General features: G+C 41.9%; 1 protein-coding gene across 15 annotated transcripts in view; it reads right to left on the reverse strand.

Annotated features, from left to right (window-relative positions):
- The window catches only part of Eya1 (EYA transcriptional coactivator and phosphatase 1), a 311,134-nt gene that overhangs the window by 60,412 nt on the left and 232,521 nt on the right, over positions 1–18,201 (reverse strand). For all 15 annotated transcript variants that reach the window (XM_031366906.1, XM_031366904.1, XM_031366911.1 and 12 more), the window contains 2 exons: positions 4,753–4,892; positions 2,723–2,806 (listed from right to left, as the gene is read on the reverse strand). In XM_031366906.1, coding sequence (XP_031222766.1) covers positions 2,723–2,806; positions 4,753–4,892 — 224 coding nt within the window. The remainder of the gene's footprint in view (positions 1–2,722; positions 2,807–4,752; positions 4,893–18,201) is intronic.

The raw sequence follows: 18,201 nt of genomic DNA on the forward strand, positions 1-18,201 counted from the left end.
AGTCCAAGTCTACATCCTACTCACTACTCACGGCACAATCCAAAATCCAACCATTCTCTCTAGAGTGATCGTAAACCAGATTATTTCTCTTCCCCTGTCAATAACTCTCCATGCACATGTAAAGTAATCTAAAACTTTAAATTACCTTCTGCCCTGAGTAGCCCTGCAAACCCCACCAGTGACTTCCCCCAATTCTAATAATGAAATCTGTCTTCATGCAGATGGCTGGGAGACCCTGTATGAACTTCACTCTTCTCCCTGACCACAACTTTAGAAAGGTTCCATCTCCAATGCTACACTGCCACTCAAGCCCCTTCATCCCTCAAACAGCAAACTCTTCAGTATTCCTGCACTTGGTATTTCTTCTGCTTAAAACCATTTCTCCTCGTGGGCACAGTGACCTGAGGCCATGATGGCTTCAGAAGCAACGTTACATGCAGAAAGTTTTCCTCAAACGTATTGCCTGGCATTTATAAGACTACTCAATAGTAGAATCCTGGGATCCCACATGGTAGATGTAGAAAACTGCCTCCCAAAAGTTGTCCTATGACCTTCATGTTCATGCCATGGCTTGTATGCACATGTACACACACACACACACACACACACACACACACACACACACACACACACACACACACACAAATAAAAGCAATAAATTGAAAAACAAAATGGGCTTCCTGAAGCATAAACCCCATCAATGTGTCAATGAATGACCCAATCAATGTCCTAGTCCACAGAATGTAGATTTATGAAAGTAATAGAAGAAAAAAATCAACAAAATAGCAACTATATCATTTGCCCTACTACAATAATAGTAAAGAAGAAAACAGATAGAATCTTATTTGATGAAGTCACAAAATAAAAATGGCTGACACTTTCAGAACCCCTTTAATACATAGGGCATCACTGAGAGAGCATTTTGCTTCTACATTGCTAAGAACTGAAAGAAAAAATTCTTAAGCCAAAGGTCCTAATGTTGGTGGGAACTCCACATGCAAACCAATGATTTATGGCCACAGGTGCCAGAAGGTCACTAGGCTGTGTGGTGCCTCCACTTTGTTATCCACTGGCCTTGGCTGTGGCTCTGAAAATAGAGGCCGCTTTTTCTGTCTATCAGTGTGGGAAATAAAGGCTTGTGACTTTCTGTGTGGTTTTCAAATGCTGCGTGTGTGAGCAGCTACTCTTTTCAACACTTCTGAGTGAGCTCCAGACACCACCAGCTTTCTTCTTTGTGAGTAACTGAGAGCATCCTGAGACTTAGGTAAGATGGTTGTCAAGGCTCTACTCTTTATAGGCTATAGTTAGCTTTATGTGGTAGTTTTTAAAATAGTGATTGATACTATTATAGGACAATTTTGTACTGTACCTAATACAAAAACACCACCACCAGCCTAGCTAGAATTTACTGACTCCTCACTGTGTGTTCACTGCCTAGTACAAGTTTCTTTCTTTTTTCTTTCTTTTTTTTATTTGGTATAGGGGGTTGCTGATGGATTATATGACATAATTTCCATTTTCTTCTCTCAGGGAATGTATTTAAGCATAAGATGGGCTATATGGGGTTTCATATAAATGGCTGAATACAAACTCAAATGATGGTATTATCCAGTTCTTATAGAAGTTTGTGTGTAAATGTACATGCACAAACACTCCAAGGCTTTAATAATTAGATCTCTTGCTAATAATTTGAAGCTTGGACTGTGAAGCTTAAGGGATAATGTCTCTCACCTCCAGACTTAAGTCAACCTCGGGGACTAAATGTATTTTTATTGAAATAAGTATTTGTTAAAAGAATGAATATACTATCATATCTATAGTGAAAGTTTGTTATCTTTTACAGTATCAGTTTTGATGTTGATAAATCTCTGGTCTCACTGATAAAAGAATTTAGTGCCTTGGTTTCCAAACCAATCTTACTTTTAAGGATCTAGGAATTATTATTTCTTTAGTCATTAAAAAATTATATGTATATATTTGTATGCATGATAATTTTAGAAAATACCAATGTCCAATTTAAAAAACATGGTTTCGCATGCCTAAAGTGTTTTGAAATCAACAAGCAACACATTGCAAACAATTTTTAAGGTTTTAGGAAGCCCAAATAGCATAACATGGGAAACCGATCTCTGATATTATTCCTTACCAATTCGCCAAAATAAATACCACAATAGACAGATTAAACAACTTTAATAAGGGAGGATTAATATTACTGTTATCTAGGAGCTTAGTATCACACACTATTTACATTAATTTAACCCCAACAGAAAAGGGTCACATAAAAGCATCCATAACAGGAGTCTTAAAAGCAAAATTCCAAGCCTGCTAATCACTGCAGACAACAATGAGTGATACTTGCCCCCACTGAATGTCTTAAGAATAAAAAAAACAGAGCAGATAGCAAAAGCACAACCAAAAGTCTTAGCTTGTTACATAGTTTAAGAAATATCCAATCTCTTTTCCCATGGTGGTGGTGGTGAGGACCAAAGCATAAGCCGAGTGCAATCTGTCTCACTTTAAAGTCATAAAAATAATCTTTCCTCTTTCCCACTTGTACTTTTGCCTTACTTATGTCTTTGACCACACTAATAAATTATGCTCCTTTTTAGATCTTAAATGCATTGCTTAAACTTAAAATGCCATTCACTGGGCAAAAATGAGTAAGTAAATTCAAGGCACATTTACTCTAGAGCAATTCAAAGCTGGCTCTGGGGGTACTCACCCTCCCATATCTGTTGGCATAGGACCCCGTGAGCAAGGAGTGGAAAACAATGATCGTCTCGTCCAGGTCCCAGATGAACACTCTCTACGAGGGAAAAGCCAAGTCAATGCACCTTTGCTCTGGTTGGTAACTGCTATCAGTTAATATTGACATGACATGGAGTTTCAAAATGATATATTCAATGAAAGATCTGAATTTATGCTTTTTACAAACACGGATCTTCCTAAGGGCATCTCCCAGCTGTCAGGATGAGGTACAGGAGGACAGCTGTGCTAGCAAAGTCAATATGACTGGAGAAAAGAGTCTTTTCTAGTCAGTAGCAATGTCTCCATTTTAGCCCCCAAGAGACGGACCATGAGTTGACAGTGTTTTAGTTGTAAGTTCTCAGAAACACAAGAGACAGAAGTTGAAAGGCACTCAAAAGTGACCTTACCTCAGAAGAATTAAAAGTAACTTACATGACTTATTCTAAGCAAGTTAAATATTAATCATTTCAAGAAGAAATTGAAACTTTAAATAGTTTATTTATGTCACTTTAGCAACGAGGCAGTTATCATAAGGATGAGTTATTGCACTGGCTCTCAAGGTATCTGAGTTCTGCACGCAGCAACAAAGATACTTGGAAAATCAAACTATCTTCACTGTACGTGTGCACATGTATTATCTGATACACAGACCAGGATACAACCATTTATATATGACTTACATTTTACTAGGTATTATGAGTAGTCCAGACATGGTTTAAACTGTTGGGAGATGAGAGATGCTGCCTAGTGGTAGAAAGCTTGCCTAGCATGACAGCTTCAGTCCCCAAGACAAAGAGCAGAGCGGCTGCATAGGGCATATGTGGACAGCACATTGCATACGGGGGACTTGAACACTTGTGAATTTGGATAATATCAACAGGAGGGGTCTTTGAACATGTCCCCTGTGGATATTGAGGATCAACTATATATTTTTAATCAGGTGTTTTCAGTTTTCAAATCAAGCAGTCACCCCACACATCTTGTTAGGCACTCAGGGGGTATTTTGAACTGGATTTGGAGTTCATTTCAATAAGTTCTTTGAGATCCCACTACAGCTCCATAGCTGTTCGTTGCCTTCCTAGCCCTCCTCACACCACAGACATTCATGTACATAGACACTGCTGGAAAGCGCCCATCTTCTCAGCAAAAAGAATCAAGTTTTCCACCATCAGATTTTACTTTGGCAAAAAGTAGAAACTTAATTGCAGTGGCTTCGAGGCAATGAGATCTTCTACTCTGTCAGTTCTTGCTTAATCCCCCTGACTTTGAACTCCACTAAAACATGTTCTCAGTAGCTGATTACCATTTCATTTTAGAACATTCCATGTTTCCCTTTCTCCGTGTATACAGACGTGTCTTTAATTTCAAAGTGGCTTTGCCTGTGCTCTTTAGGATCCCACTTACTTCATGGGAACGGCAGTGACATACAGCAGTGTGGTAGAATTTTGTTTAAGCCGAACTGCTTTGTTTCCCTTGTATTGTGTTGTGTGAAACAGGGTGCTACACAGCTGGACTGGCCTCCAACTCACTATGAGCCAAGAGTGACTTTGAACTTTTGGTTCTTCTAATCTCAATTTTTCATGTGTTTGAGAGACATGTGTGTGTCACCACACCTAGCTACTATTATTTTTTGAGGAAGAAACAAGAAACTAGATGCTGTGTTGTGTACACATTATGCAGGAAAATACAGAAGTAAACAACTGCATAAGACTGGGAAGACACTCAGTGGTGGAGTACATATGCAGCTGGTTTGAGAGCTTGTGTTCTGTCTCCAACGCTTCAGAACAATAGCGGAAATATCTACTAACAAGCCACAACCAGAAAAACTATGGGTGATAGACATGTAATATGAAAGAGGGAAAATTATTCTACTTTGTTAATACAAGCAATAAGCAACAACAAAAGTGTTGGAGTACCTCCCTGATGTTCACAGCCCAATTCTGTTGACCCATAAATGAGCAATGTGACACCTTGTTCTTAATTTTAGCATATGCAATGTCATACCTCAAGATCAGAATCTGGGGGAGGTGAGGGATTATTGTTCCGCCTGCCTCGGCCACGTGACTTCCCATCTGAACCTCGCCGCAGTCGCTCGGCATCGGACTCTTTGATGGGTGTTGACGGACTGTGGATTGTGCTGTACTCTGTAAGAACATAAGAGAACTTTCAAGTCCCACTGCCATGGTGCCAAGAACAGCCTAAGTCTCAGGGAAGTTTAGAGTGAAGCACACTCCATTTCGGTTAAATCCAACATTATCTTTAGGAAATAGCTCAGGAGATGTGACAATCTAAGACCTGTTTGGAAAGTACAGCGTGATCATAAAGCACTCAACTTTAACTAAGCATATAGGACAGCAGGTTGTCCTGCATTGCCTCTATTTTCCTGGGGTCTGTGATGAGCTGGTACGCCCTCCCAAACAGATTTCACTGCTCCCTCCCCAATGGTCTCCACTGGTCATTTCCCACTTCACCCTGACTCCATAAATGGCCCTTGGCCACCCGGGGAGTCTGATATTTGATTCAGCTCTGGTTCCCTCAGTTACAAGCAGGATTCTGGTTCATGGAGAGATGAAAAGCCAGCCAGCCCCAGGGCAGGGAAATCTGAGTCATAGGGCAGAGGTTTTTTCCAACATTTAAAATCACCACTGTTTCCTTCATTGTATGTGAGAATAACAGAAAAAACTCAGGCGGGTAGCAGATGTTTAGTCAGTGTCCACCTTGGTCTAGCACCTAACTGGGTTCTTCTTGTGTCACAGTCTTTTTAAAGAAAGCATCTAACATCAGGCCTAACATTAAAATTACTCATCTGGCTAGCTTAGAGAAACCACTGGAATCATTGCATAGAAACCACAAAATGAAGAACAACTCCAAAAATGCTGGAAGCAATAGCAAATACAAAGTCAATAGACTTTGAGGAAGATTCTTATCCTGTGTGCAGAATGACCACACCCACCACTTTCGCCTCCTATTCTGGTCAGGACTCCCATCAGATGATGTCCACTCTGCCCACGGTCCAGCTGATTCTCCCCACAAGACTCAGAGCCACGTTTCTTCACTAGATAAGGATGAAAATCTCTCTATTTAACATGAATAACTCTTCCTTACTTTGATCTTGTTGATTAAACATTACCAGACAGAAAACTACAAGGGCAACGGAAAGACTGGCAGCCTTGGCTAATACATGCCAAGTCCTAAGTCTACCTTATCTACCACTAGGTCCTCTGAAGTCAGAACATGGCACCAGCATTGTTTCCAAACTGAGAGATGCTTCTCTGATCTCTGTGAGAGACGATCCTCAGCAGCAGACTTCCACAAGTCATTTCCATCTCTTGGTCACTTGAACCTGCTCTGCATGGCTTATTAAATCTTAACTCACCAGATCCCCGGGATTTAGCTGAGACACTTGTATGTCCTCTTCATCACAAACAGAGTGATGAACTCCTTTATATAAATGGGTGGCAGGACTCTCCTACCCAGAAGCTACCAGAATGACCTACAAGCCAGACACTCATTTGTTTTCATAAGAAAGTCCAAACAATGCCTCTTGACAGGTCTGCCATTTAGTTATTAGAATTACTTTTTAAGCTAACTCATCTCATAGAAATGTTAGACTCAAGCATAAAGAAGAGTAAAATTATGTCATTTTCAAAAATTTGATGAAACTGGAGGTTATCATGTCATGAGAATCTAGATTTAGAAAGACATACTTTTTTTGTCATTTGAAAACCTAAATTCATGACATGAAAGCACATGGGGACTAGTCTTTGAGAAAAAAGGCACACAGTAAAAAAAAGTATATGGTAATAAAACACAAGATATTCATATTTATACATACATAAACACAAACACACACACACACAGAGAGAGAGAGAGAGAGAGAGAGAGAGAGAGAGAGAGAGAGAGAGAGAGAAAGAGAGAAAATATAGTTGTCATCTAAGTCAACACTAACATTCTTTGTTTGCGAAGGCAGGATGTCAAGGCATCCACACCCTCTGTTTAAGGTATTGTAAGCAAGTATTTCTTTTCCATATTTTACAGAGAACAATGGGCTCCAAATGAATGTTTTAAGTAGTCAAACTGATTCAAAGTTGTATTTTTGAGGAAAATTTAGCCTTATATTTTAAGAAACATTATACAATGTGTGGAATCTGGGTGGTTCTCATCTAAAAGAGGACTCGTGGCAGTCTCTACCATGGCTTCGATATGAAGCGTTCTTTTGGAGAGGTGGCGTTAGATGCATCGTATAGCCTAAGTCCTTCATTGTAAGAGCAGTGATAACTGGGCGCCCTCCAGCTTCGGGAAGAGCGTATCTGAGAAGAGCTGACGACATCCAGCTGCATCTGTCACATGGCAATTTCTACATATGGATTCCAGGGTGCTTTAGTTGTGTCCTCAAAATCTGTATCTAACTTGGGTTTTATTACCATACACTTTTTACTGTCTACTACATTATCTTTTTGGTATATATTTGTCTCTAAAATACAAATTACAGTTGAGAAAGTTTCTTCACTTTTTTTTTAAATAAACTATAGTTAAATATGGTTTACTGACTTCAATTAGCAAAGCAGAAAAAAAATTATGTAAAGTTTTTCTCCTGGTAGTGGAAAATGATTTTAAAAGATTAATAATATGACACCTTTAAATATTAAATTATGTATATATTCACAACTTAGAAACTTGGAAGAAAATGATATTAAAAGTGATGCAAGCTAGCTTTGTAAAAAATATCTTCCTTTGTGTTCTATGAGGTGGAATTAAATGCTTCTATCTCTAAACCAGCTCTACTAATTCTATGCCTTCTTCCTGCAACTTGTGCAAAACAGCTCAGCTCATTTAATCTGCTAACCCACCCACTGCTCAAACAACTCAGCTCATTTAATCTCTTAAAACGCCCACTGCTCAAGTTTCCCTAAACCCTCTCCAATTGTTCAGGTTCACCCACACTGAGCTGTGGGTGTGAAAATATTATGAAGAGAGTTCCTTTCCTCTAAGAAATCCTGGTTCCACATCAGGCTGACAGGCCTAGCTGCAGCACCAAGGAGCTGGAATACATGGTTGCACCAACTGGACAAAGCTCTGTCTTTAAGGGCTGAAAATTCATGGGCACCCAAGCAAACACAAGAGGGTAAAATTAATGAGAAAGGTTATGACATGGGAAAGGTAGAATTGTGCAGACCATGAAGGAAATCCACATGAACAACTCTAACAGGACAGGTGTGCTAGTAAAGAAAGAATAGAAATATACTCCAGGTAGCAGCATGGTGGTGGGTGGGGAACAGAAAACAAAACAACAACAGTTTGATCTGGGGCTTAGCAAGAACAAGGAAGCTGGGATGACACTGAAGAATTCAGCCAAGGAGAGGAAACTTTACCTCTTCAGTAGCAAGAGGCTGAAGAAAAGAGTAGGAGACTAAGGAAGAGAATTCAGTAATTCAAACAAGGGTGTGGTCTGGATACTGGCAGTGGCAAAAGAGCAGCCATAGACCTGAGTCCCAGTTAGGAGGCACAATCAGTAACTAACGAGATAAGAAAAAGTCAAGGCTCATGTCTGTGATTTGATAACTGAGAATACTGAGGGTTATGGGGAAGAATGGAGGGGTAACTTCAAGATTAGCATTGGAAATAACAAATTTGAAGAGGTCTGAGAGAGTGATAGGGGATGGGAGAGGAGAGAAGTGGAGGGTGGGGGCATCTCTAGGAAGTCCCAGAGACTGGGATGGGGGAGGCTCCTGGGAGTCTATGGAGGTGACTCTAGCTGAGAGTCCTAGGGGCAGGAATATGGAACCAGAAGTGGCCACCTCCTGTAGCCAGGCAGGAACCTGAGTTCCTACTCAGGATAAGGACACCAACCTACTCACAAAACCTACCTAAAATTTGTCCTGTCTCCAAGAAATATAGGGACAAAGATGGAGAGATAAAGAGAATGGCCAACCAATAAGAGGCCCAACTTGAGACCGTATAGACCATGAGCGAGAACCTGACACTATTAATAATACTCTGTTTTGCTTGTAGACAAGAGCCTAGCATAACTGTGCTCTGAGAGGCTCTGAGCAGCTGACTGAAACAGATAGAGACCCACTGCCAAATACCGGGTGGAGCTTGAAGAGTTTTACAGAAGAACTGGAGGAAGGACAGAGGGACCTGAAGAATAGAGGAACTCCACAGCAAGACCAATAGAGTCAACTAACTTGGACCCTTGGGGGTTTCCAGTGACTGAACCACCAACCAAAGAACATACATGGGCTAGATGGAGGCCCCACACAGATATGTAGCAAATGTGCAGTTTGGTCTTCATCGGGTCCCCAAACATCTGGTACAGTGGCTGTCCTTAAATCTGTTGCCTGCCTGTGGACCCCGTTCTCATGCCTCTTTCCCCCCCAGTTTTGTGATCCACTGAATTGAATACAGACTACCAGTGTAGCAGTGGGGTTTGGAACAATCTAACGGCATCTAGTAGGCTCAGTATTTGATATACATGGGTGCTTCCAAGTCTAGCTCTTTCTTTGCTACAGCTGTGCAGGTTATTTCACTATTTCGACCAGCCGAGCAAAGCTACATACAAAAGAAAGGGCTTTGTCTTCTTTAATAGCTAATTTAAAAGCTAATTTCACTTATGTAATTATCTAATACTAAAAATTTACATAGCATCAATAAAATTCTACATTTGCCAATACTTCAGAAGCTTTCCATTCATTCTTCAACATGAGAAAGAAAGACAGGAGGCTTAGAACTCAGAAGAGTCCAGTCTTGGCCAGTAACTCCTACTTGAACCTTGGGGATCGAGCCTCCAGTTTTTCCAGCAACACAACTCCTACCTTACCAAATTGAGGACACAGCCTATATTGTTGAGCTTCAAAGTGCCCTTATCTTTGGACATACAGTGGAGGTATTTTCCTAACAGTAAGCTCTTGCAATAGCGTAGTCAACATGCAACTGAAAAAGCCTCCTGGGGAAGCCCAGACTTCAGTTTTATTTCCTGCTACATGCTGGCAAAATATCTCATGCTTTCCACAGCTTGCCTTCTGTTGTTTATACACAGTGCCAAATAGTTTTCAAAGGCTTATATCAATTTAAATCAACTCAGTTTTATCACAATCTTATACATTCATACACATAGGCTTTCTTGATGGAGGCATTGCTGTTTGGGCATTATTCCCAATTAAACAATTATTTTTATTGTGTACATTTTGGAGGCATTTGTAAATATTTGTTTAACAGTTCTTTACTTCCATGAACTATACAAACACAATTTATAAATACTGCTTTCTTGATGAGTATGCTCATCAATAAATAGATGAGTATGCTCAACAATTTATAAATACTGCTTTATTGATGAGCTTACTCTTCTTTTCACATTTGAAAGTGCTCTTCCAAGTCTGAGATTTACTTCCCAGCAGCTTTATTTGCTGGTATCTTGTTGCCCAATGTGAAGGCCTGCTTGACTCCATGGGGATTATGGCTACGTATCCACATTTATTCTGCAAAGGCAGGGAACCTCTGATCTAAATTGACACTCTGCAGACTGGGTCCCCAGTGGCATTGTAGAGGTGGAATTGTGGGTTCATGCAGCTTCTGTGTTCAGGGAACATGAAAGGCTCTTTGCTCATTTCTGGTCCGAGTAAGGACTGTTCCCTCTGCAAAACCTAATGATGACTCGAGGATGCTCTTGTCACAAGGACAATGACACGGGGCTGTGCCCAGAGGTCATGTGATCTCTGTGACATCTTAAATCCGTATGCTAAGGTGAGATCATCGATGAAGTGAAGAACTTAGTGTAAAATCTTTAGGCTAGTGGTTCTCAACCCTCCTAACACTGTGACCCCTTAAAACTCAGTTGCTCGTGATGCAGTGACCCCCAACCATAAGATTATTCTCATTCCTGCTTCATAACTATAATTTTGAATCATGATTATATAAAAATAATCATTATATAATGTTATGAATCATTATATAAATATTTTTGGAGACAGGTTTGCCAAAGGAGTGGTGACCCACAGGTTGAAAACTGCTGTTTTAGCAGACTATCTGAACTCAGTGAATACAAGATATGGTCATTGGTAATTGTGTTGTGGTTGTGACAAATATGAGGCGTAGACTATAAGCGCAGACTCCCACTTTAGGCATGGGTAAGGCAAAACCTTCCTACGATGACAACAGTTCAGAAACTCCATGCCTAGTGCTTCTGATATAACCTGTATACAATTCCTGGGGCTAACCCATTGTTTGCAATCATTGGTGTCCTTGTCACAGTCAGACTCCAGGACAGGTAAGCACACCAGTGTCACCATGTAGCAAGTGACACATTTCTGAGAAAAGAAAAATTCAAGGCCAAGGGTCTTGTTCACTGTATTGGAAAATCAAACAACCTGGGTGAAAAGGTAGAATGGAAAAGAACCCTGGAGGTCGTTCATACTGGGCAGCTTTTCCTGACATCAACAGAACTCTCACTGCTGAATCTGACAGATGTCTCTTATGGCTAGATGGTACATGAAATAGTAACTCTTTCCCATAAGGCAGTGGGGGGAAAGGCTGTCTGGATTCATGCTCCATGGCCAGAGACTGTCAGAATGGAAACCAGACATTTCCATTACTCTCAAAACCCTAAAGACTTATCAGCAGTGACTTCCACTCCATACTTGAATTTTCATGTGACTCAATACCATAGAAGCCAAATGCTCACAGTAGAATACATATACATATATACACATTCCATCAGGTTTCCTGCTTTTTTTTTTTAACTAATAAAAGTGAAACAATGTTGAAATACTTCTTTTAAAGGTCCTTAATATAAAATTCTTTTGTGAAAATAATCTTGGAAACAAATATGTCTGGAGCAACTGTACTAACCTTTGCTCTTGGGATTCAGGCAGTGGAAGAAATGGTTTTCCTGTGGCGTTCTTATACCTGTGAGTGCTTGCTGGGGTCTGAACCTCACGCATGCTGAAAGCATGCTTCTCCACTGAGTTTGATCCCCATCTGTGCCTTCTAAATGGTTGTCTGTGCCATCTGTGTGCTGACAATGGAATACAAGGCTGGACAGTGCAAGCTCCCTGTCTTGTCTTTCTATCCTACCACTTAGTATTCTGACATGAGAACAGTTGCTGATGACGAGGTTCTGTGGATTCTCCATATTGCTGAAGTGTTTCCCTCCTCACGCTTTAGATAATTATCATGCCTCTATCTCTGCTCATCTGTACTGATGGAAACTTCTCCCAAATGCTTCCCATCCCACTTCCCACTTTAGTGACCTTTCTGCCTCCCTAGCCTCATCCCACTGGTCTCCTTTACCCAGGCCTTCCTGGCACATTCTCAGCCCTCTGCACATGGTCTTCCTGCCTGGCCTTCCTACAACCTGTGGCCTTTTCCCAGAATACTCTTCCCAAGATACTGAGGTGGTTCTCCAATGTCAGGTGTTGGCTAAAGTCACCTTGCCAGGTAAGTCTTCCCAGATAGCTTGTCTACCATGATTCCACATTCCTCCTCCAGCTGCTCATCCCTGCAGTTCCTCAAGACTACAGATCACTGCATTCTCCTTCCTCTTACACCAACAGATGCTCCAGAGAGCCACTGCTCTACTTTTGGATACTGCCAAGGTTCTAGGATCCAGAATTATGCCTGGATCATTTTCACAACCTGGCAGGGGAACAGTCCATGGCTCATACACCAAAATGCACCTGATCATTGATACACCCCTCCAAAAGTCTATTTAACTATTTCCATGAGAAATATGTCAGAGGTAAATACTGCTTGATGTATCTCCACTCTATTTGAAGAAGACCTGACAGGAGACATCACTCAATAGTACTAGACTCATTTCCAGTCTTTCACTTCAGCGGATTCTAACAGTATAGAGTTTGATGGAGACCTGACCCACTCATGGTGAGGTTGTGTTGGAGTTGGGACCTGGAGGAGTAGAGGAAACAAGATTTCCTCCAGACTTCAGGATTATTTCTACCATACTGGTCAAGTATATGTTAGTATCCTCATAGATTCTGGTTAGTAAAATGTAAAGGCTGCCAGTTAGTACGGACCCCAGCCAGGACACAAATCCAGGGCACAATATGAATAACTGATTTGTTTAAGGTTTTATTTTTTTTATAATACACAACATAACTTATAAAAAGGTATCCAATCTGCATACATTCCAGAGTAAGCTTGCTTTCGATTCATATGATTATGTGGATGTTGTATTATCCTGGGTTCCCTCAAAAGCAAAATTGAGACAATACTATTGTAAAGATACCACATAATTGATACATGTAAGGAAATATTTTGCTCAAGCTCATTAGTGTTACTGCCAGGTTATCTGTTCAAAGCTGTCAACCTGGGCTCTGCTATGCTATTTGTAAAGACAATGATATTGTGATCTCTCAGTTAGAATTCCTTTCACCCTTCAATGAAATTCAGATTCAATCATGTTCTGCTGGACAAAATGCCTTGCCGCAGAGCCCATGTGTAAATGCTCTATTTTGCTACTTTGAAACCTATCTCCCCTCTCTGCCTTTTGTCTGTCTCACATGCAGACATCAATGAGGACAATATTTATCTCCTTTGTTATTTTCCCTTCAAATACTTTCTAGAGATATCTCTGTTCGGCTCTCTTTAGGACCCTGCTGCTCCTTCTAGCACTGCTTTATAACATTTCAACTTCTTTTAGGTTCATCAAATACATGGCTATGTTCTATATTGCTAAAACACTACTGAGATCAGATCTTTTAAGCTCTTTATCTCCCCAAAACCAACAGAATATTCATAGCAAGGAGAGCTAATGAGATATTGGCACACACACACTCTCTCCCTCCCTCTCTCTTCTTCCCTCTCCTCTCCCCTTGTTCCTGTCCTCTCTCCCTCCCCTCCCTCACTCTCTCCCTCTCCTCTCTCTGACCTTTTTTATTTGGCTTGGAGGTTAGTAGGGTCTGAATTTAAAACATAACACATGCTAGGCAAGTGTTTAACCTCTGATCTGTACCCCAATCCCCTTGATCTTCAGATCCTCACACTTATTCCTCAGAGGAAACTGTTTTCTGTGTCCCTAATATTAGCGAACAGAGCAATGTGATTTAACAGCACAATTGAATATGTTTCAAAGGAAATGGGAATATGGTCTTTTATTGTAACCATTACCTATCTCAGAAGGTGAGTCCAGGGAGAGGGTTAGATGGACAACTTCTGAAACTGATGCTATAGGGAAAGCCCTAAAGGATGCTGGGAAAGACCCATGCAATTCCACAGATCTCACAATGCACTAAGAACAGAAAGGTAGTGTGGGGTGATATAAAACTGACATAAACTTCAGTTCTGACATTTGGGACCTGTTTTATCACAAACAATGCACTTTTAAAAATAATGAATCTGAATTGAGAAGGTTTGGGGCTCTGAATATAAAGAAGAAGGGATAGAATAGTGTGTGCTCTTGGAGGCTACAACTAGTGGTACTGTGGTTTAAACATTGAGTGTCTCCTGAGTTCTTTTTTTTATAGACATGTATCTCCAGGCTAGCATTACTGGGAACTAGTGAAAACTATTTTGATTTCTCTTATTTCCCAGTGCTAGAAAACCATTCTAGAGTCACATGTCAGACAAGTGCTCATCCCTGAGCCACACCTGCAGCATCACTGCAGTCTTCCTTCCAGGCATGGGAACCTTCCAGGGATGGGAACCTTCCAGGGATGGGAACCTTCCAGGGATGGGAACCTCCCAGGCATGGGAACCTCCCAGGGATGGGAACCTTCCAGGGATGGGAACCTCCCAGGGATGGGAACCTTCCAGGGATGGGAACCTTCCAGGGATGGAAACCTCCCAGGGATGGGAACCTTCCAGGGATGGAAACCTTCTAGGCATGGGAACCTTCCAGGGATGGGAACCTCCCATGGATGGGAACCTTCCAGGCATGGGAACCTTCCAGGCATGGGAACCTTTCAGGGATGGGAACCTTCCAGGCATGGGAACCTTCCAGGCATGGGCTCTTGGTCACTGGGAGCTCCCTTCAGAGAAGACTGTGGGACTGCTGCTCTCTCCTCCTCTTTTCTTTTCCTTCCTGGGAGAGTGCTTTTTGCTCTGCCATGCCACATGTCCCACCCGTGAGGTGTGGCCTATCTGCAGGCCCAAAGTAACAAAGCCTTACACTACATCTTCACTACAACTGCCAAAACTGTGGACCCAAGTAAACATTTTCGTGTGTTGATTTTCTCAGGTAGCTTGTTATGGTGACAAGGAGCTGACTAATGTATGTGAATGCTCAGAATGGTCTGTGTGCATATTATCCAGATATGTGACATCATTCAGTCTCAAAGATGTAAGTCAGTATGCAAATTCAAGGGCTTCCTGAGTATGCAGTGACTGCTGAATAGAATATCTTAATATTTAATTTTATTTTCTGAATGATTTGCACCCTACTTTTCTGAGAAAGGTTGGCAATACTGTACCTACTAAATATTAGATTACATGAATGTAGGTTCCAACTGTGCATGTCGAACCCAGGCTTTAATCCTTAGGAGCTATCCACTTGTCAAGAGCAGGGATCCTCCTGCTCTCACTATCCCCAAGCTCCTCAGTGCCAGGCTTGCACACGTGCATCACCACACTCAGCCCTCCTCAGTGCCAGGACTGCACACGTGCATCACCACACTCAGCCCTCCTCAGTGCCAGGATTGCACACATGTATCACCACACTCAGCCCTCCTCAGTGCCAGGATTACACACGTGCATCACCACACTCAGCCCTCCTCAGTGCCAGGACTGCACACGTGCATCACCACACTCAGCCCTCCTCAGTGCCAGGACTGCACACGTGCATCACCACACTCAGCCCTCCTCAGTGCCAGGATCGCACACGTGCATCACCACACTCAGCCCTCCTCAGTGCGTGCATCACCACACTCAGCCCTCCTCAGTGCCAGGACTGCACACGTGCATCACCACACTCAGCCCTCCTCAGTGCCAGGATTGCACACATGTATCACCACACTCAGCCCTCCTCAGTGCTGGGACTGCATAGGTGCATCACCATACTTAGCTTTTTCCTTGGATTCTGGGTAATCATATCCAAGCCCTCATAGCACCTTACTGACAGAGCCATCTCCACATCACCCACCCCTTCCCCCTTTTTGGCAAGAAAGGGAAAGGATGCCAGGGGACTATGGAACACACAGATCTCTGTGCCCTGGGGTCAAAACTGAACAAAAAGGTGCATTTGGAGGCCAGAGGACAACTTGAAGAGTTATAGTTCTCTCCTCCCACAGTGTAGGTCTTGTGTATCCACTGAGTTATCTCGCTGGCCCTAAGCAGTTACTTGTAATGAAGTGTAGTGGCTATTCTTGGTTGTCAATTTGACTATATCTGGAATGAACTACAATCCAGAATTGGGAGGATCACCTGTACTACTAATCTGAAGGCTGAGAGATACAACCTGGATCTTGGCATGGAGATCTTGAGGCATAGTGGCTATGAATTCCAGAAGATTAAGACAGGAAGATCTCTGAGTTCAAGGTCATCTGGGATTAAAGGTGTGGTGGCACACACCTTTAATCTGGGCCACACCTTTAACCTGGGCCACACCTTTTGCTGGAGACCTATATAAGGACATTGGAAGAAGGAAGGCTCTCTCTTCACCTGTTTGCCTTGTGGGACTGAGCAAATGCTAGATCCTTGGACTTCCGTTCACAGCTGCTGCTGACCATTGTTGGGAGTTGGACTACAGACTGTAAGTCATCAACAAATTCCTTTACTACACGGAGACCGCCATAGTTCTGTGACTCTAGGGAACCCTGACTAATAAAGAAGTTGGTACTGGGAGTGGTTCTAGAGGAGCAGAAGTATGAGGGTGGATCTTTTAAAAATCTGGAGTTGGTTTGGAATCCACCAGCACCTTCAACTACTGAAACCTCTCCAGATTCTCTCCCTCCTGGGAGCTCAGAGAATATTGAAGACCCATAATTGAAACTACATTTCAAGCTTAAAGAAGTTAATGCCCTTGATTATCTTGATGAATTAGGTGATTCACTGTATAAAGCTTTCTACAAGATGGGGAAAAAATTGGAAAATGATTTTGTTGGCTGATTGCTCTTAACATCTTGGGGAAAAAATGGTGAAGGAAAAGAAGGAGTTCTGTGATAAAATCACATGGCTCCAGAAACGAGTAAACAATCTAAAAGTTGTTAAGTGTGTCCTTGAAGAGAATCTTCTCTCCAGCAGCCATAGAGCTCAAGTTGCAGAAAATCAAACTGAAGCCCTCATTATAAGGTTGACTGAATTACAGTGAAAATTCAAGTCTCAGTCTCAGAGGGTATCAGCGGTTAAAGTAAGGGTTGGCAAAGAATGGGATCCTATAACTTGGGATGGGGATGTGTGGGAAGACCCCATTGAAGCTGAGAATTTTGAATCTTCAGATCCTCAAGGGTTTACCCCACCTAAGGAAGTAGTACCCTCAGCCCCACCCCTTGAAATAATGCCTTCCCCACACAAGGAAATTAATCCCCAGAGTCTGATAAACCAGCAGTGACTTTCCTTGAAGAAAATGCCAGACAAGACAATACTGATGTTTCTCAAGGCCCACCAATAGTTTCTTCTAGACCTATAACCAGACTCAAGGCAAAACAGGCCCCTAGAGGGGAGGTAGAAAGCGTAGTTCATGAGGAAATTTGTTACACTACTAAGGAGCTTAATGAGTTTGCTAATTCTTTCAAGCAGAAGTCTGGGGAATATATGTGGGAATGGATGTTAAAGGTGTGTGGGATAATGGTGGAAGGAACATAAAACTAGAGCAGGCTGAGTTTATTGACATGGGCCCTCTGAGTGGAGATTCTAGGTTTAATATGGAAGCTCGCACAGTTAAAAAGGTGTCAGAAGTTTGTTTGAATGGTTGGCTGAAGTGTTTATCAAAAGATGGCCTACTGAAAAGGAGTTGGAGATGCCTGATGTCCCTTGGCTTAGTGTTGACGAGGGGATTTTAAGGCTTAGGGAAATTGCAATGCGAGAGTGCATATGCTGTGTAAAACCTAATCCTCCACAATGGGAAGGTCCAGAAGATGTGCCCTTCACCAGGCCTGTAAGATGCAAACTGGTGAGAGGGGCACCAGCACAATTGAAGAGTTTTGTTCTTGCCCTTTTCCTTGTGCCAGACCTTAGGGTTGGAGATGCTGCTGCTCAATTAGACAAATTAAATTCAATGGGTTTAAGTGAGCCCCAAGGTAACAGGGGCCAGGTGGCACCATTGAATCACCAGAGACAAGGTGATCCTAGTTATTATAATGGACAGAGTAGACAAAACAATGTTTATAATGACATACCCCATAATGGTCAACACGGAAGAGGTGAAATTTATAATGGCATGACTCATTTGGACCTATGCCCTGGCTAATCAATCATGGTGTTTCTAGGCAGGAATTAGATAAGAAGCCTACTGCACATCTGTTTGACCTGTATAAGCAGAAAAATTCTCAAAGGAAAGAAGGG

Source organism: Mastomys coucha, unplaced genomic scaffold (assembly GCF_008632895.1).
Source record: "Mastomys coucha isolate ucsf_1 unplaced genomic scaffold, UCSF_Mcou_1 pScaffold14, whole genome shotgun sequence".
NCBI lineage: Eukaryota > Metazoa > Chordata > Mammalia > Rodentia > Muridae > Mastomys > Mastomys coucha.